This window comes from Grus americana, unplaced genomic scaffold (genome assembly GCF_028858705.1).
Source record: "Grus americana isolate bGruAme1 unplaced genomic scaffold, bGruAme1.mat scaffold_371, whole genome shotgun sequence".
NCBI lineage: Eukaryota > Metazoa > Chordata > Aves > Gruiformes > Gruidae > Grus > Grus americana.
The window spans coordinates 1-19,486 of NW_026561644.1; the positions used below are offsets into that span (position 1 = coordinate 1).

Here is a 19,486-nt window from a genome sequence, read left to right on the forward strand (position 1 = left end):
GGACAGGGACAGGCACAGGACAACCTGTGGGGACAGGGACAGGGATGGGATGGGGATGGGGACAGGGATGGGGACAGGACACCTTTAGGGAGAGTCACAGGACAAGGGTGGGGACAAGGCACCTGCAGGGGCAGGGACAGGGATGGCGACAGTGATGGGAACAGGGACAGGGACAGTGGGGGGACAGGAGAGGATGGGGACATGCAGGAACCTACAGGGATGACACTGGGCTGAGGGAGAGGGTCAGGGATGGGGCCAGGACACCTGTGGGGACAGGGACAGGACAGTGACGGGGACGGGGACGGGACAGGACAGGACAGGGGGTGGCCTGTGACCTGTGTGACCACCACGTGGTCCAGCCCCAGGTGGTTGTACCCCATGGACCAGGCCACCACCTTGAGGACAGGGTGACAGTGAGGTGACATCACTGGGGAAACCCCCCAGGGTGGCAGGGACCTGCCTAGGGACACCTCTCTTACCTTGCTGAGCAGCAGCAGAGGGATGGGCACAGGGTGGCCAGGGCACATCCCGCATCGCTGTGAGAGTTCACGGGTCATGTGAAAGGGCATGTTTTGGGGTGAATTTAGGATTTGGGAGGTTCTGGGGGGGTCATACTGGTGAGGAGGTGACAGTGCGAACGGGCTGGCAGAGGGGTGCGGGGCCAAGTGGGCCACATCCAGCTGCAGGTTGTACACCTTGTTTATCTTTGAGATGGCACGGTATTTCCAAATGATCTTCCTTTGAAGCAAGAATGAAATTCTACCCTGCAGCATCAGATTTGTTGTGAAATTGTCTGAGCAGCCAGGCATCAGGTTAGGAAAGCTAAAGCCCTGATAGGATTGAATCTGGCAAAGGACGCCAAGGCTGGGCGAAGGATGGATTGAGAGCAGCCCTGAGGAGAAGGACTTGGGCGTGTTGGTGGATGAGAAGCTCAACATGAGCCAGCTGTGTGCACTCACAGCCCAGAAAGCCAACCGTGTCCTGGGCTGCATCAACAGCAGCATGACCAGCAGGTCGAGGGAGGAGACACCCCCCCCACACACTCTGCTCTCATGAGACCCCCCCTGCAGTACCACGTCCAGCTCTGGGGTCCCCAGGACAAGGACATGGAGCTGTTGAAGCAAGTCGAGAGGAGGCCACGAAGATGATCAAAGGGCTGGAGCACCTCTGCTATGCAGACAGACTGAGAGACTTGGGGCTGTTGAGCCTGGAGAAGAGAAGGCTCTGGGGAGACCTAATAGCAGCATTCCAGTCCCTAAAGGGGCTACAGGAAAGATGGTGAGGGACTGTTTATGAGGGAGTGTAGTGACAGGACAAGGGGTAATGGGTTTAAGCTGAAGGAAGGTCGATTTAGATTAGATGTTAGTAAGAAATTCTTTACTGTTAGAGTGGTGAGGTACTGGAAGAGGTTGCCCAGAGAGGTTGTGGAGGCCCCATCCCTGGAAGTGTTTAAGGCCAGGTTGCATGAGGCTTTGGGCAAGCTGGTCTAGTGGAGGGTGTCCCTGCCCGCAGCAGGGGGGTTGGAACTAGATGATCTTTGAGATCCCTTCCAACCCAAACCATTCTATGATGATTCGATGATGATGAGGAGGTACAGGTGTGAGACACCACAGGACGATGGCCTGCAGTGGAGAGGATAGAGGGATGACGAAAGTCTGAAAAACGCCCCAACAGAGATGAACTCTTTCTCCCCTTGGCTATGGCTGTTGTCTCTGCCACTGATGCCTATGGGGGAGCACCTCATCCTTACAGCACTAGAGTCTCATGGCCTCCCCTTCCCCACCCGGGAGACTGGGAGGTGTTGGACCCTGGTCCTGCCCTTGACATTGCCCATCCTCACATCACACTGCCCCAGGAAGAGCCCTGAGCAATGTGTGAGGGACAGGATCTCCCTTCCCAGGGGCTGGGGTCACAGCTTGTCCCTTTGACTTGATACAAGACATCCAGGATTACTCAGAATCTGTTCCACTTTTACATTGCCTTTGTCTACCTGTCATCTCTGCCTCCAGCTTTCTGCTCTAACCAGCCCCTGGGAGGCTTCGTCAGTAATGGTCCTCGGTGGGACCTGTTAACACTCCAAGAAACTTTGGAGTTTGCATCTGACTTGGACTTCTGGAAAGGTTTCTTCAATTTCCTCTCAGTGTCTGAGGTTCAGGGACCAAACCCACCTCAGAGGGGTCATTAAAATGCCTTGGGCTGGTCCTCTGCTGCTGATCTGAGCTGGGCTCCTGGGATGGAGGGAGCTCATGGCAAGCGGGCAGCGCTGCAGAGAGACAGCTCTGCCCAGGAGCAGCTCCTCTGCAAAGCGCAGCAGGGCTGAGGGCACTGCCTGCAGGCAGCGAGGGGAAGAAGGAGGCCAACGGCAGATGGGCCTGGGAGGATGCTGAGAGCTCAAAAGAGGAGAAATCTTCACGGCCCTTGACACAGTAAGTCTCTGGTGCAGGCCAATGCAGCTGCAGTTCATGGAGGGATCTCCTAAAGCTGGCATAACCCACAGCCTATGGGATCTCTCTCTTCTATAGAGGAGGAGGACGTGCTCCAGAGCAGGGTTTTCCTGCTGCACCATCAGAGGGACAGGGCATGAGAGGGACAGGGACGGCTGCAGGGTGTGAAGGTGGGTGTACAGCCCAGGGGTGCCCAGGACTGTTCTTCAGAGCAGGGTCTCTATGCCCCAGGGGTCTCATGTGCCATGACAGGGACTCTGCCGCCTGCCAGGGTCAGCACTCAGCCTGACCAGGGAGCTCCCCACGGCATTACACACCATGGAGAAGGAGTGGGTGGAAGAAGTGACCCCCAACAGGGTAGGAGCCTTCTGATATTGATTGAGAGGGTGCTGTGTAGGCAGGGCTGGTTAGTGCTCCAGATCACCACGAGGAAAATGGCGGAGGCAGCATTTCAAGAGGAAGGTCAAGGCAGGGACTACCTTCTCAGCTTTCTTCTAAGGGACAGGGGAGAGGAGCTGTCAAGTTTGAAGAAGTCACTGAGACTCCTGAACCCTTACACTGAGGGATCAACACAGCTGCCAGAAGCCTCCTAAGTGCCTTCACCCACTCCTCTACCAGCAGACAGCACCACCATCACCTTTGCTTGCAGCATCAGTGCTTCTCTGACCTACTCCTGCGGAGCTGCTAACAGGGAGATGCCCTGGGCAGAGCCCTGCTGCCAGGAGGTGTCTTCAGGGCAGAGCTGAGCACAGAGCAGGTGGGATGGGGTCTGTGAGCACTGACAGGGAGGAGACTTGGAGACAGAGAAACGGCTCCCGGCAGGGACAACTCCAGGGAGCAGAGAGCCAGGCCACCCCTCGGCATCACTCTCTGCTCAGCTGCTTAGAGAAAGAGAGAAGAGTTTGGAGAAATGGACTTTGAAACTGACTCTTCAGCTCAAAAACATCCAGTTTCTTCTTCAAGTATATTGTGTGTGAGATCACCTCTGATGAAGAAAGGTGCAATAACCACAGGGCACCTGCGTGGTGACCAGCAGGTCACTCATGGGCAGACCAGCTCTCCTGACTCTGCATTAGGGATAAGGAGCCCTTTTGTCCCTCAGGGCTCACCAGTGTCCAGGCTGAGAGCAAGGTGAAAGATGAGGATTTCTGCCCCTTCAGAGAAAGTGCCCTCACTCAGCAGCACAAAGGTGAGCTCATAAAAGGATTGAACAAAGTTCCCTCCCAAAAATGAAAAGTAATTTTGAGGGGATTTTTTGAGAAACAGCATAGGACAGGCTCAAAGAAGTCTGCCCTGACTTGTCAATGTCTTGTCTTCTTTCAACAGTTCCCCAAGCCCAGACTGAACAAATGTCCAATGACAGCTCCATCACTGAGTTCCTCCTCCTGGCATTCGCAGACACACGGGTGCTGCAGCTCTTGCACTTCTGGCTCTTCCTGGGCATCTACCTGGCTGCCCTCCTGGGAAACGGCCTCATCATCACTGCCATAGCCTGTGACCACCACCTCCACACCCCCATGTACTTCTTCCTCCTCAACCTCTCCCTCCTTGACTTGGGCTCCATCTCCACCACTCTCCCCAAAGCCATGGCCAATTCCCTCTGGGACTCCAGGGTCATTTCCTACCGAGGATGTGCTGCACAGGTCTTCCTGTTTGCCTTCTTGCTTGGAGCAGAGTATTCTCTTCTCACTGTCATGGCCTATGACCGCTACATTGCCATCTGCAAACCCCTGCACTACGGGACCCTCCTGGGCAGCAGAGCTTGTGCCCACATGGCAGCAGCTGCCTGGGGCAGTGGGTTTCTCACTGCTCTGCTGCACACGGCCAATACATTTTCCCTACCCCTCTGCCACGGCAATGCTGTGGACCAGTTCTTCTGTGAAATCCCCCAGATCCTCAAGCTCTCCTGCTCAGATGCCTACCTCAGGGAAGCTGGGCTAATTGTGGTTAGTGTCTGTTTAGCCTTTGGGTGTTTTGTTTTCATTGTGGTGTCCTATGTGCAGATCTTCAGGGCCGTGCTGAGGATCCCCTCTGAGCAGGGACGGCACAAAGCCTTTTCCACGTGCCTCCCTCACCTGGCCGTGGTCTCCCTGTTTATCAGCACTGGCATGTTTGCTACCTGAAGCCCCTGTCTGTCTCCTCCCCAACCCTGGATCTGGTGGTGTCAGTTTCTGTACTCGTGGTGCCTCCAGCCATGAACCCCCTCATCTACAGCATGAGGAACCAGGAGCTCAAGGATGCAGTGTGGAAACTGAGGACTGGATGATATTTGGCAGCAATAAACTGCCCATCTTCTGCTGCATAACAGCTATTATTAACTCATTACAGGCCCAGCCTGTCATCTGTAATTTATATTGTTGATGATGGTGTTTTACTTGCAGTGATGTTGTCATCCCCTCTCTAATTCAGTCTCTGCTTTGCTTTTCTGACCGAGTGGCTGTGTAAACGTGGAGCCATGCTCTCTGTGTGTTTAAGTAAAATAAAGGCCTTGCAGCAAGGTCGGGTTTTTTTGAGATCCTTCCTCCAAGAGCTTTATTGATGTACAGGGACAGTTCCTGTGTGCAGAGGTGGCAGGGAAGAGAGTCCTGGCATGGCAGCACTGCCAGGAGGCACTTGATCTCCCAGAGCTGTTCTCTTTTCACTTCCACAATCTCTTTCTGATCCTTGGTGTGTTGGGTTTGCGTGGTAAGGTTTTGGTAGCGGGGGGGCTACAGGGTGGCTTCTGTGAGAAGCTGCCAGAAGCTTCCCCTGTGTCTGACAGAGCCAATGCCAGCCGGCTCCAAGACGGACCCACCGCTGGCCAAGGCCGAGCCAATCAGTGCCTCTGTGAGAACATATTTAAGAAGAAGAAAAACACTTAGAGAGAGAGAGCTTTTGCAGCCGGAGAGAGGAGTGAGAAGCTGTAAGAAACTCTGCAGACACCCAGGTCAGTGCAGAAGGAGGGGCAGGAGGTGCTCCAGGCACCGGAGCAGAGATCCCCCTGCAGCCCGTGGTGAAGACCATGGTGAAGCAGGTTGTCCCCCTGCAGCCCATGGAGGAAGGATGAGGGGGTGTAGAGATTCCCCCTGCAGCCCATGGAGGAAGGATGAGGGGGTGTAGAGATTCCACCTGCAGCCTGTGGAGGACCCCACGCCGGAGCAGGTGGAGGCACCTGAAGGAGGCTGTGGCCCATGGGAAGCCCATGCTGGAGCAAGTTCCTGGCCAGACCGGTGGACCCGTGAAGAGGGGAGCCCATGCCAGGGCAGGTTTGCTGGCAGGACTTGTGACCCCGTGGGGGATCCCACGCTGGAGCAGTTTTCTCCTGAAGGTCTGCACCCCGTGAGAGGGACTCCATGCTGGAGCAGGGGAACGATGAGAGGAGTCCTCCCCCTGAGGATGAAGAAGCGGCAGAAACGCCATGTGATGAACTGACCGTAACCCCCAATCCCTGTCCCCCTGTGCCGCTGAGGGGGAGGGAAGGTTGAAGGCGGGAGTGAAGTCGAGCCTGGGAAGATGGGAGGGTGGGGGGAGGTGTTTTAAGAGTTGATTTTATTTCTCATTCCTCTACTCTGTTTTGCCTAGTAATAAATTAGATGAATTCCCTCTCTAAGTTCAGTCTGTTTTGCTTGTGACAACAATTAGTGAGTGATCTCTCCCTGTCCTTATCTCGACCTACAAGCATTTCGTTATGCCTTTTCTCCCGTTTAGTGAATGGGGGGAGTGAGAGAGTGGCTCTGGTGGGCACCTGGCCTCCAGCCAGGGTCAACCCACCACACTTGGCTTTGGTGTAAGGCCTGATTGCTCTGCAGCTTGGTCACAGTCCTGATGCGTGGTCGTCCTGGGACCGCAGGCAGGGACAGGCAACGGGCACTTCTGTGACAGAGCTGGCCTCCGTAGGAGTGGTTCCATCATGAAAGGGCATCGCCTCAGGGCAGTGCATGAAGCCTTAAGCCTTCTTCCAAAGTCACTCTCAAGAACATGCCTGTGCTGGTTTTGGCTGGGATAGAGTTCATTTTCTTCAGAGTAGCTAGGATGGGGCTGTGTTTTGGATTTGTGCTGAAGAGAGTGTTGATGATACAGAGATGGGTTTGTTATTGCTGAGCAGGGCTTACACGGAGTCAAGGCCTTTTCTGATCCTGACACCACCCCACCAGCGAGTAGGTTGGCGTGTGAACAACAAGTTGAGAGGGGACAGCTGGGACAGCTGACCCCACCTGACCAAAGGGATATTCCATACCATATGACATTGTTCTTAACGATATAAAGCTGGGGAAGAAGAAGGAAGAGGGGGATATTTGGAGTTACGGCATTTGTCTTCCCAAGTAACCATTACATGTGATGGAGCCCTGCTTTCCTGGAGACAGTCGAACACCTGCCTGCTGATGGGAAGTGGTAAATCAATTCCTTGTTTTACTTTGTTTGCGCAGCTTTTGTGTTAGCTATTGAAATGCCTTTACCTCAACCCACCACTTTTCTCACTTTTACCCTTCCAAGTGTCTCCCCCATCCCACTGGAGCAGGGAGTGAGCAAGCGGCAGGTGGTGCTTAGTTGGCAGCTGGGGTTAAACCACAACACTCCTGTGATCACTGTCAGTGTTTTCTCATAAGCAACAAAATTCAAGTCATCATTTCTACCACCCCCAGAAGAGGTTCTTCACATGTGAAGTCATTGTTGCAGTTTTAGATAAAGGTAAGGACATGCAGAAGGTCTAATCACCGCTACCAGGTGGGAGCTTCCTGCATGCTTCTCATTACAATGAAATTAATTCTGCATCCCAGGGATAAGCTTGGCAGAACACGGCCTGAAGGCCAAGCTGTACGTAGAGCATAGTAGAGGCCTGGGTCTGCTCAGGTTTTCTGTGACACTGATCACTAACTCCTGGATGTACCGTGGTCTGTACCATGTACCAATACTCCTCTCTGCTCACGTCACACTTTCTGGATTGTGCCCTCAAACGTGTCAGAGCAATCAGAGAGGTTTTGGGATCCTCAGAAAAGGCAGACATCAAACATTTCTTCAAGAAGGGCAAGAAGGAGGATTGGGAGAATTACAGGCTGGTCAACCTCACCTTAGTCCCTCAGAAGGTGATGGGCCAAATACACCTGCAGGGATTCACAGGCACTGAAGGAGAAGGAAGGGACTGCCGAACCCATATGGGTAGGGGCAAGAAGGGCATGTTTCGTACCTGGACCTTAGCAAGGGCTTTGACATGGTCTCCATAGTCTCCATGTAGTCGGATTGGGCCAACCCTGTTGAATGTCTTTATTAACTCCCTGTACAATGTGACAGAGGGCATTTTCAGCTCCTTTGTGGATGATGCCAAACTGGGCAGAGCCTCTGAGCGACCTCATCAGGTTAACCCTGCCTTGAGCAGGATAGCCGGACAAGATGAACTTCAGGGCTCTCTTCCAACCTGAGTTATTTGATGATTCCATGAGTCTCTCCCTTGGAGAGCTTTTGGAGACAGAATCGACAGAGGAAGAAGACAAAACAAAGAGGCCGAAGTAGAGATAGAAAATGCAGCAGTAGAAATACAGCAGTTCCTCTGAGGAACATTTCTCCACTCAAATTGTTGGTAGGAAATCTACTGGATAAATTTGATGAAAGCAGCTTACTTTTACCTGCTCAGGTACTGGGCCACAAAGAGGGTGATGGTTGGGCATGGTATGATGTGGTCAATTGTGTATAAGTACCTCATAATCCAGTAGGAAGCAAATGGGGAGGTGAGGTCAGTTCTGCCTCTGGAGGTGATAGGCCAGCAGCAGGAACATGGCTGAGAAAGGGACTCTGAGGTCACTTCATTCTGAAATAGCTGACAGGCCAGACCTTGGCCCATGGCTGGGATATGTGCTTTAAAGCTCACATCTGCCAGTGTCTCTGACAGGCCAGCAGAAGGCACCTGGTTGGCACATTGTCTGTGAGATCCCATCTGCCAAAGGACCTAGGCTTAGTCCAGGAAGGGGGCTTATATCTTGGTGGTCATGTCTGTTCTGCCTGAGAACATGATGGGACAGCAGCAGGCACACGGCTTGGTCGTGTCTATCTGAGAAGCTGAAAGGCTAGCAGCCTTGGGAGATCATGGTGAGGTTACTTCTGCCTGGTCAGGTGAAAGGCCTCAAGAAGACTGGTGGGTTGGGATGCCTGCCTGAAGGGTTGTTTCTCAGATGGTGGAGCTTTTCTTGGAGGTAGGAAACAACAGGAGAGAGAAACGCTGCCACACAGTGCAGCGTGGAAGGTGGAGACTAGACATGAGGAGGAAGAACTGTCACTCCAAGGGTAATGCTGTGGTACAAGAGGTCATCCCGAAGGAGTATGAGATCAGTCCATCTCTTTGTGTTTCAAGGAACAGAGCGTGAGGGTGGACAGACGTCCGTGAATGTATGGAAATGCCAGGGTGAGAGCAAGGTGAGGAAGTGAGATGGGTGTCTACGGTGTGCAGGGAAAAGAAGCAGCTGTGGGACAGCGTAGGACAACGTGTGGTGGAGATGGCAAAGGGCGCTGGCAAGGCTGGAAGTCGCCAAGAGAACCCAAGTCCGTGTCCCCTTGGCAATCGTCTCTGCCACCAAGGCCTGTGAGGAGACATGTTGTCCTAAGGCACTGGGGGGGCCTCGTTGCCTCCTTGCACACCCCCAGTAAGGCTGGGAACTGCCATCCCGTTGTCCTTCACTCAGCATGACACCCCCCACATCCCACTGCCCCAGGAAGAGCCCTGAGCAAGGCGTGAAGGACAGGATCTGCCTTCCCAGGGGCTGGGGGTCAGGCCTTGGCCCTTCTGCTTCATCAAACAAAAGCAGGGCTTTCTCTGCATCTCAGCTGCCTGCACATTACCTTTGCCTACCTGCAATCATGGCCTCCAATTATCCCTTCTAACGAGTCCTCGGGGAGCCTTTGCTGGTCATGGTGCTCAGTGGGACTCAATGCTTCAAGGTACTCTGGGTTTTTTCCTTTTACACTGAGTCTTTGAGAGGTTTGTGCAATCTCCTCTCAGTACCTGAGGTTCGTTACTCAGCACCAAATACACCATGGGACTCATTAAAATCAAGTAAGCCCTAATGAGCCATCTCTCTCCCTGTCATTTTCTTCAAGTCTTCAAGAGTTGTACAGATAATTGGAGCTGTTTCCCAGTGTAGTTATGGAGAAAGATTTCAAAGAACTTCTAACAAAGAGGAGGTTTTATTTCCAAGGGTGTATTTTACTACTTTTCAGTTTAGAGAAGAGGTGATGGCAGCATTCCCCAGTAGATCTTGCTCCAGGGTCTCTCCTAAGGATGCCTGGACAGGAGGAAAAGCAGTCCCTTGAGGTCTGACACAGTATGGACAGCCTTCACCTCAGCTCCCCAGCCCCACCATTTCTCTCATTGGCCACCGGGGACTTTCCCTTACATCAGACTTCTCCACTGAATTCTGCAGCTGGATGTTACAGCTCCTTTGTACCAACCCGCACTTGCTTTCCTTAGAGAAATGGCTGCACACAGGCACAGATTTTTTTTCCTATTTGCAAGCAAAGAAAAGTCAAGCACGATAAAGTTTCATCGACAATAAAACACACTCTGCGCCATATGCTTACTACAAGCTGCCTCTAATGACGTTGCATTTCTACAAGGGATAATCTTATGAGAAATGTTTTAGGTAGGTAGGTAGGGAAGTAGATATATAGATAGATATAGATATAGATATAAACATAACTAAAGAGTTGGCTAAAGAGACAATTAGACTACTTAATGACAGGGCAAGCTTTTAACTCCCTGATGTCAAAGCAGCAGCTTTGGGTGGGTGACAGGAATGTGAGTGAACAAAGAGCAGGGAGAGGAGAAAACTGGAGCACAATGGAAAGGGCCTTTGTCTAGACAGTCTGCTGAAAAGATGACTTTAGAAAGGGTCATTGTATAATAGACAATAGTTAGATGATGAAATAAGGAAGGTTCAGCACAGGGATAAGGAAAATTTTTTACTCCATGAGGACATCCAAGCATTGGAACAGGTTTCACAGCAACGTTGTGCTGTCTCTGCCCTTGGGTGTTTTCCAGCCCCCAAGGGATAAAGCCTCGAGCAATGTGGCCTGACTCCACATCTGATTCTGCTGCGAGCAGAAGGCCAGAACAGACACCTCCTGAAATCCCATTTAAGAAAGTCGAAACCAAAATGATGCAGCAGTTTCTTGTCCTCAAGGTCTGCATTTGATGACAGCAGGGAAAGTTCTCAGGTTCCCTGTGACCATGGAAGTAAGTCAGGTTCTTAGTTTAGTCAGAGCAGCTGCAGCTGTCATGCCTTGCTCCAGGCACTGCTGCTCAGGTGCAGGCCTGCTTGACAGGTATCCCCAAAGTGTCCTGACCATTTCCTTTGCTTCACCATTCATTCCCTTGTCACTCCCTTCCCACCTCTCCAGTCCTACTCCTTATCCCCTCCCATGCAAAAAGACAACCCCTTTTATCCATTTCCTCACAGGCCCTGCACATTCTCCCTTTGAACCCTTATTTGGTGTTTCTGAGGTGGTTAAACGTTGCTTTCTGCCTTGATTAGCAACTACACTACACTAGTACTCTTTTTCTCATCTGTAGTGTCCTGTAGCCACCTAAGTTATCACCTTGTTAGAGGCACCATGGCTCAGGATGAACATCAGCACAGGTACTTTCAATGTTGGAGGTTCATTCCAGAGGGACCTTGACACACCTGGGGATTTGGCCAGCCAAAACTTGAAGATTTAGAAGGAAAAGCTGCAGAACAACTCCGTGCAGCAGCATGGGCAGTGACCACGCAGGCTAAGGAGTGCCTGGAGGAGAAGGGCCTGTGAGTCATGATGGCTGCCGTAGGAGCCAGTGGGCTTCACATTCCAAAAGGAAAATGGAGAAAATGGAGAGTGTCCGGGGGAGGTCTGCCAAAATGGAGTGAGGAGCCTAAAGCCTGAGCTGTAGGAGAGTCTGAGGGAACTGGGCCTCTCTAGCTGGCTGAAGGGAAGGCATTGGGCAACCTCATAAGAGCCTGCACCTACCTACCTTGAGAGATGAGGGAGCCGAGCTCTCTTCTGCAGTGGCCAATGAACTGACAGAGGAAACAGCCACAAAGTGCCTCTTGGGAGTTTTGGGCTGAGCCTTAGAAAAAATAACATGGACTAGAAGGAGCACTGCTGTGACCTCCACCTTTGGAGCTCTTCAGGTTTCAGCTCCGCAAAGTCACAGCTACGTGGAGGATGGACTAGAGTCCCCCAGCAGTCTCCTCCTGCCAAGCCTTCCAAGAGCTTGTTCCTTGGCACGTGCTGTACAGGAAGAGATTAAGCTGGAGGTGAGGCTCTCTACATCATAGGATAATTCAGGGTGGAAGGGAGCTCTGGAGGTCTCAAGTGCAATGCCCAGCTCAAAGCAGGGCCAGCTCTGAGATCAGACCGGGTTGTTCAGGAAATGTCAGCATGCACAGAGAGAATTTACACACAAACGAGGTCACCATCACAGAACTGGAGACGAGGCATTTGACCAGTTCCCTGAACACCGCTATCGGTAGGCCATGCCTCCTGAGATTCCTGGGAACATGCACCTTCTTTTCCAAGGAGTGGGTTCCTTATGCAAGTTCCCTGGCATATCTCCAGACCATGGAGTGCTTTAGACTATAAACAGAATTGAAAGAAAGCCTCTGACTTGGGTACTATCAACCTCATTGCTCAAAGAGAGGGATATGGAGGCATCTCAGAGCTTCCACGTTCCTGCTACAGTTTCAATGCCTCATAGGAAGGAGCTGAAGAAAACACTTTTGAACTGGTATAGCCTTTAGATCATTTCACCTGTGAAGGCTCTGCTCTCTGCTTTCAATCGTTGGCACCCTGCTTTTCCTCACCTGCTTTTCCTTGCTCTCCTGCCAAAACCTGACCAAGTGATGAGAAGAAAGGCAGCAGAAAGGCCCTAGGCCTCCATGAATCAGCTGTGGTCTGGCAGCTGGAGGGCGATGGTGTCATTTCATTGTACACCCCACAAAGAATCCAGCTAGGAAGTGAATCTGCAAGTCTGAATCGACAAGGTCCATGGACAGCCCAGGCTGTGTCTATGGCTGTGACTGGAGACCCATACACCTGCAGTGCAGATCAAGCTGGGGCTGAAAGTGGGCTTCAATGGGCTCCTGGGCCCATGGACAGGGATGCAGGTGGAGGCTGCAGGTTATGCTGGTCAGGGCCATGAAGGCCGATGGATGCTCTCAGGGCCCTGACACTGCCCCCGTGGCATCCCACCTGCCAGTGCCCGCAGGAGGCCAAAGTCTCATTCCCTCATGTGCAGGGTCTGTGCTCTGCTAATCTCCTTCCCCTCGTCCCTGGGGATGTGGGAGACCACATGGTCACTGCAGACCAGGCTGACACTGGTCTTCACATGCCTGACCAGTTCTTCCTCTTTTGGGAGTACCCCATCCAGGTGAGCAGAAGACTGGATGGCCCATTTAGAAGCTGACACACACACACCCCCCCACGCCTCCATTTAACCTGTTGCGTGTTCCATAGAGAATGTCCATTTATCTGAGCTGCCCTGACATCCCACAGGGCATCCCCCAATTCTCATCTTCCCTGCTGGTCTCTCCTAAATATGTTCTATCTCCACCTACCACAAAAGCCCTGGGAGGTGTCCATCCCCACCTCGGCTCTTCTTCCATTGACATCACATCTCTGTGAAAAAGTGTGACGAAGAAGGAGTGGCAGAGAGGAGTGGCAGAGAGGTTCTGTGCTGACCGTAACCCCTCATTCACCATCCCCCCTGTGCCTCTCAGGGTTGGGGGAGGTAGAAGAATTGGGAATGAAGGAGTAATCTGAGCCTGGGGAAAAGGAGTGTGGTGGGGGAATGGTCTTTCATATTTTTGTCATATCAAAAGTCTGTTTTAATTGACAATAAATTAAATTGATCTTTCGGAAGTCAGCTCTTCTTTGCCAATGACAGTAATTAGTAAGTGATCTTCCGGTCTTTATCTTGACCTGTGAGCTAATCTATCTTATTGTCTCCCTTTGTCTTTTTGAGTTGGGGCTGTGAATGAGCATCTGAGTGGGTGTCTGGCTGCCGGCCAAGGCTAAGCCACTACAGAACCACCACATCAGGAGTGCTGTGTCCAGTTTGCAGCTCCCCAGCACAAGAAAGACCCTGACAGATTGGAGCAAGTCCTGCAAAGGCAAGAAGGATGGTTGGGGCCTGGAGACCATTATGGACAAGGAAAGGTGGAGAGAGTTGGGGTTTTTTTTGAGAACTCCCTCGGAGTCAAACACTAGAAGAAAGACCCAGGCCAGTTGGTGGGATCTCAAACAATGGATTTTTTTCAATATCTCTTGAGACAAGACCATGAACCCCTGATCTAGCTGGACCTGCCTGAGAATGGGCTTGGCTGAGAGACCAGCTGTGGCAAGAGCTATGGGACTTGGATTGTAATGAGCGTCAGTAGGAAACTCGTTTTCTTTTTATTAATAATGGCAGTGGAGTTGGGTATCATGAAGGCCCGGAGGAGGACAGAGGTGGCCATGCAGCAAAGGTCCCTCCTCAGGACTGAGGTGTATGGCCAGAGATGGAAATGGCCAGTGTGTGGGGCAGCCAGGGAAAATTGCCCAGCCGGGGCAGCGTCCCTAGGGCGTCCAGGGAAAAAGGCACAGACTGGGCCCCTCTCTTCTGCACCTTTGCTCCTTGCTTCCTTCACCGTGCCCCTTGGCTCTGCACCGTCATCTGCACCCTGCCGCATGCCCCCACCCTGCACACTCACACAGCTTAGCTCTACACTGTGTTTGTTCTCTCCTGGGCACATTTCAACCCAGCCCAACCCCTCCCCAGCAATCCCTAATTCTCCTCGCCTCTTCCCAGTACAGTGGCCAAGTCTGGGCTGGCCCACGGCAGTGCCCACGGCAGGGTGCTGCAGAGCTCTGGGCACTCAGCCCACAGCCCCAGCCCCTCTGAAGGGCACAGCAGGTCCTGGGGGGCAGAGCAGGGGGTTCCGGCTCCCCATCGGTCCCAGGGCTTGACCTGGCCGCAAGGGCATGAGGAAACAGAGGCCACTCACCCTCTGGCTCTCCTCTGTTCCTGTTGTAGGTGACCCTCCATGCTGACTGCATTTGCCCCCTTCTCTGCCCCCACCAGCCCCACTCTCCAGGACAGCATGGCAATCCTGGCGCTGGAGCTCCTCAGCTAACAGCTCTCCAGTCTCCCTTCCCTGTGCCAGCGGGGTTCCCGCTGCCTCTCCTGTGATCGCAGAGTCCTCGTTTTCCTGTGAATGCCTGGAATTAACACTTTACTTTAAAAGGTAGAAGGGGACGTTCAGATTGATGGCATTTGTCTTCCCAAGTAACCGTTACACGTGATGGAGCTCTGCTTTCCTGGAGATGGCTGAACACCTGCCTGCTGATGGGAAATGGTGAAGGAGTTCCTTATTTTACTTTGCTTGCATGCACGACTTTTACCTATTAAACTGTCTTTATCTCAACCCACAAGTCTTTGCACTTTTACCCTTATGATTTTCTCCCCCATGCTGCCGTGGTTGGAGTGAGCGAACGGCTGTGTAGGGCTTGGTTGCTGCTTGGGATTAAACCCCGGCACAAAAGTGCTTTTATTTCTCATTCATTCCTGCCCCCCTAAGGGTTGACTTCAGACAAAAAGATGCTGCTGGTTAACTTATTTTGCTTAAATGCAGAGAGAGTCTGGCTCCTCATTTACACAGACACTGTGGGTCACACAAGACAGGTGGATACCTAGGATGGAGGGGATGAATAAAGACATTTCTTTGCAGACAGCATCATCAAAAGTGGAAAAGGAAAAAAAGAGAGAAAATAAAAAAGAATAAACGAAGAGAAGGAAAGACAGGCTTAGACTGTCAAGATATATATTGGGAATGATTTGCAGAGGAAGGTACACAGTCTCTGGCTGTTAAATACCATCTAATCAGTTTCCTCAGGGCATCCTTGAGCTCCAGGTTCCTCATGCTGTACATGAGGGGGTTCACTGTTGGATGTAGAACCATGAACAGAACTGCCATCGCCAGATACAGGAATGGGGAGGAGATGGAATGGGACTTCAGGTAGGCCATCATCATAGTGTTGATAAACAGGGAGACCACGGCCAGGTGAGGGAGGCACGTGGAAAAGGCTTTGTGCCGTCCCTGCTCAGAGGGGATCCTCAGCACGGCCCTGAAGATCTGCACATAGGACACCACAATGAAAACAAAACATCCCCAAACAAGAAAACCACTAACCACAATTAGCCCAACTTCCCTGAGGTAGGCATCTGAGCAGGAGAGCTTGAGGATCTGGGGGATTTCACAGAAGAACTGGTCCACAGCATTGCCGTGGCAGAGGGGTAGGGAAAATGTATTGGCTGTGTGCAGCAGAGCAGTGAGAAACCCACTGCCCCAGGCAGCTGCTGCCATGTGGGCACAAGCTCTGCTGCCCAGGAGGGTCCCGTAGTGCAGGGGTTTGCAGATGGCAACGTAGCGGTCATAGGCCATGACAGTGAGAAGAAAACACTGCTACAACTAAAAAGAGAAACCAAAATATTTGAGCAGCGCATCCCAAGAAAGAAATTGCACTCTTGTCTCAGAGGTAATTGGCCATGGATCGATGATGCCATGATGGAAGAGCAGTGGAGACAGAGCCCAGGCCGAGGAGGAAGAAGTACATGGGGGTCTGAAGGCACTGGTCACAAGCTATGGTGGTGATGGTGAGGCCATTGGAATAGCTGATGGCATTTGTGGGTTCATCTCCCCACACACACACACTGTGCATGCTTATGTCTCGTCTGAAGCATGCAAACTTGGACTTCTGACCTTGTCATTCAATGTCCCTCTGGGGAGGGAAGAACAGCCTCTCTGAGCTGGGCTGAGAGGCCAGTGCTGGAAATGGTGCTTGTTATTGGCTGCTCTGTGATGGCTGCCGTGGGGCAACTTCCCCGGGATGTCCAGCGAATAAGGGCCCAGAGCAGACTCTGCTCTGCCGGTCCTCCTTCTCTCTCTCAGGAGGCCTGGCTGTGCAAGGACACTGCCGTGTGCCCCCAACCTCCGCACTCACGCACTGTAGCTGATCACTGGTGTTTTCCTCTCCCTGGCACTTCCCATCCCAGCCCCTCCCCAGCTCTCCCCATCTGCCTGCCCTTGCCCCAGCACAGCCCAGCACAGCAGCCCAGGTTGGGACTGGTCCCACAGCAGGAAATGGAGGTCGGTGACTGTGTCTCTGGCTGGCATGCTGACAAGATCCCCACCCCAGACAGCCTGCAGCCCCCCGTGCCAGTCCCACTCCCCAGGACAGCACAGAGTCCTGGCCCTGCGGCTCCTCAGGCAGCTCCTGCGGCCCTAAGGATAGGGCAGCCTGCCCGGTCAAAGGATTTCTCTTGCCTTGCACACACGTGGTGCCCTGCTCTTCTCCCAGGACATTCCATTTCCCCACAGAGCCTTTCCCCAGGTGAGCATGTCTGTGTTGGCCTGGCCGGCCATTCCCGCACCCTCTCCTCATGCTCCCCGCAGCCCCTGAGCTGGTGGTGCTGCTCTGCAGAGCGCGTGGGCTGCGGTGCCCGGCGCCACGGGCTGACTCTGCAGGGCCGGTGCCGGTCGGGCTGCGTGGCAGACCTAGCTCAGGGCTGTCACTGCCATTGACTGCCTCCCACACAAGTTCTTCTGAGGCCATGGAGGGTGCGCAGAGGTACCCTGCCTCACTTCCAAGGCCATGAGATGCATTTTGGTGCTGCAATGCATCCAGCCTATGACATTTCACTGAGGGTGATAACGCATCACTCACCAGACTGCTTTCCTTGTGCCCGTTGTGTCCCCCGCGTTGCAGAGCTCGGACTTTCCTGTTCACACCCAGATTTGGCACTTTACCTCTGGTCTCCACCTTGGACAGGCTCACGCTCAGTGGGGCTCCATCCACCGCTGACTCCCCGGCACACGCTGTCCCTGCAGATCCCCTGTGCTCTTCTGGCAGCTCCTGAGTCCCTCCAGAAAAACATTCACTTGCCAGCAGCCCTGTGAACTGCTGTAGAGCCCCAGGCAGGTGAGTTGGGAACCATTCCCCATCCGCATGGGTGTTGGCCACCAACAAGCAACACCGGTACCAGACCTCAGTCCCTAGCAGACCACACTGGGACCTTGATCTCATCCTACTGAGCCCACAGAGAAACAAGCAAAGCAACAAGCCTCTCTGCAGAGTCTATTCTTTGGGCATGTTCTTGAGACCAGCTTCTGAACACCTAAGCCTTCAGGCACTGCCCTGAGAAGACCCCCTTGTATGATGGAAATGCTGCTATGGAGGCCAGCTCTGTATCAGAAGTGCCCGTTGCCTGTCCCTGCCTGCGGTCACAGGACCGCCACACAGCACGACTGTAACCAAGCTTCATGAGCCCCCAGGCCTTCCACCAAAAAAGGGCTCAGGAGAGCATGGAAATGGAAGGAGGAAAGCTTGGGAAAGACCAAGTGCTGGTGCTCCCTGGCAGTGCGGCTGTGCTGACGCTCTTTTCTTCTTCCCCTCTGCACACAGGCTCCCCGCAGCTGCAGAGCAGATCTTGGAGGAAGGACCTCAGAAAAAAGAGTCAATGCAGGGCACTTTATTTTGTTTAAACACCCAGAGGGTATGACTCCTCATTTGCACAGCTTCCAGGTCACACAAAAGCTGGATAGATTGTGAATTAGAAATGGGTCAAATAAAGACATTTCTTTGTGGAAAGCATTCAGATAAGTAACACAAAGAAACAAATAACCCAAACTTCACACGCCCCCCCACAAACCCCCTTCCCCCAAGACCAAAATGATCATTAAAAAAACTTCCAGAAGACTGGCTGGGCCTGTAATGAGATATATTATGAATATTCTGAAGAAGAAAACAGGCAGTTTATTGTTTCTGGAAAGCATCCAGTCATTAGTTTCCTGAGGGCATCCTTGATCTCATGGTTCCTCATGCTGTAGATGAGGGGGTTCATGGCTGGAGGCACCACTGAGTACAGAATAGCCACCACCAGGTCCAGAGATGGGGAGGAGATGGAGGGGGGCTTCAGGTAGGCAAATGTGGCAGTGCTGATAAACAAGGAGACCACAGCCAGGTGAGGGAGGCACGTGGAAAAGACTTTGTGCCGTCCCTGCTCAGAGGGGATCCTCAGCACGGCCCTGAAGATCTGCACATAGGACACCACAATGAAAACAAAACACCCAAATGCTAAACAGACACTAACCACAAGAAGCCCAGCTTCCCTGAGGTAGGCATCTGAGCAGGAGAGCTTGAGGATCTGGGGGATTTCACAGAAGAACTGGTCCACAGCATTGCCGTGGCAGAGGGGTAGGGAAAATGTATTGGCCGTGTGCAGCAGAGCAGTGAGAAACCCACTGCCCCAGGCAGCTGCTGCCATGTGGGCACAAGCTCTGCTGCCCAGGAGGGTCCCGTAGTGCAAGGGTTTGCAGATGGCAACGTAGCGGTCGTAGGCCATGACGGTGAGAAGAGAATACTCTGCTGAGATCAAGACTAACAGAAAGAGCTGTACAGCACATCCTGTGTAGGAGATGGCCCTGGTGTCCCAGAGGGAGTTGGCCATGGCTTTGGGGAGAGTGGTGGAGATGGAGCCCAGGTCGAGGAGGGAGAGGTTGAGGAGGAAGAAGTACATGGGGGTGTGGAGGTGGTGGTCACAGGCTATGGCAGTGATGATGAGGCCGTTTCCCAGGAGGGCAGCCAGGTAGATGCCCAGGAAGAGCCCAAAGTGCAAGAGCTGCAGCTCCCATGTGTCTGTGAATGACAGGAGGAGGAACTGGGTGATGGAGCTGCCGTTGGCCATCTGCGGCTGCTGCTCACAGAGGTCTGTGCATGGAGGAAAAGACAGGGAAGAGTTAGAGTAGAGCTTAACCTACTGCATTTCTCATGGAAACCTCCCAAAGCGCTTTTCCCCTTTCAGGAAGACCTTTGGCAGGTGTCTTTGCTACATTCAGGCTGGTGCTGCTTGTGGGTGCCATAGGAGCAGGGAGCTCTTCTGGGGGCTCTGGAGGACTTTGTCCCGCTTACAGCAAGAGCTAAACAGGAACATAGGGTGATATCAGGTTAAGTCCTCTCATAATTGATTGTTGGTCCCACTACACCCGACTGCAGAGTAGAGCTGT

The 19,486-nt window shown here is 52.8% G+C and overlaps 2 protein-coding genes across 2 annotated transcripts; one reads left to right on the forward strand and one right to left on the reverse strand.

The window, feature by feature from the left end:
* Positions 1–3,793: 3,793 nt before the first annotated feature.
* LOC129200660 (olfactory receptor 14A16-like) lies at positions 3,794–4,567 on the forward strand. The gene has a single exon (XM_054811940.1). It carries the CDS (start codon positions 3,794–3,796, stop codon positions 4,565–4,567), a length of 774 nt encoding a protein of 257 aa, XP_054667915.1.
* Positions 4,568–18,204: 13,637 nt separating this feature from the next.
* LOC129200658 (olfactory receptor 14A16-like) lies at positions 18,205–19,197 on the reverse strand. The gene has a single exon (XM_054811938.1). The coding sequence runs from the start codon at positions 19,165–19,167 to the stop codon at positions 18,205–18,207; it is 963 nt and encodes a 320-aa protein (XP_054667913.1). The 5' UTR covers positions 19,168–19,197.
* Positions 19,198–19,486: the final 289 nt, after the last annotated feature.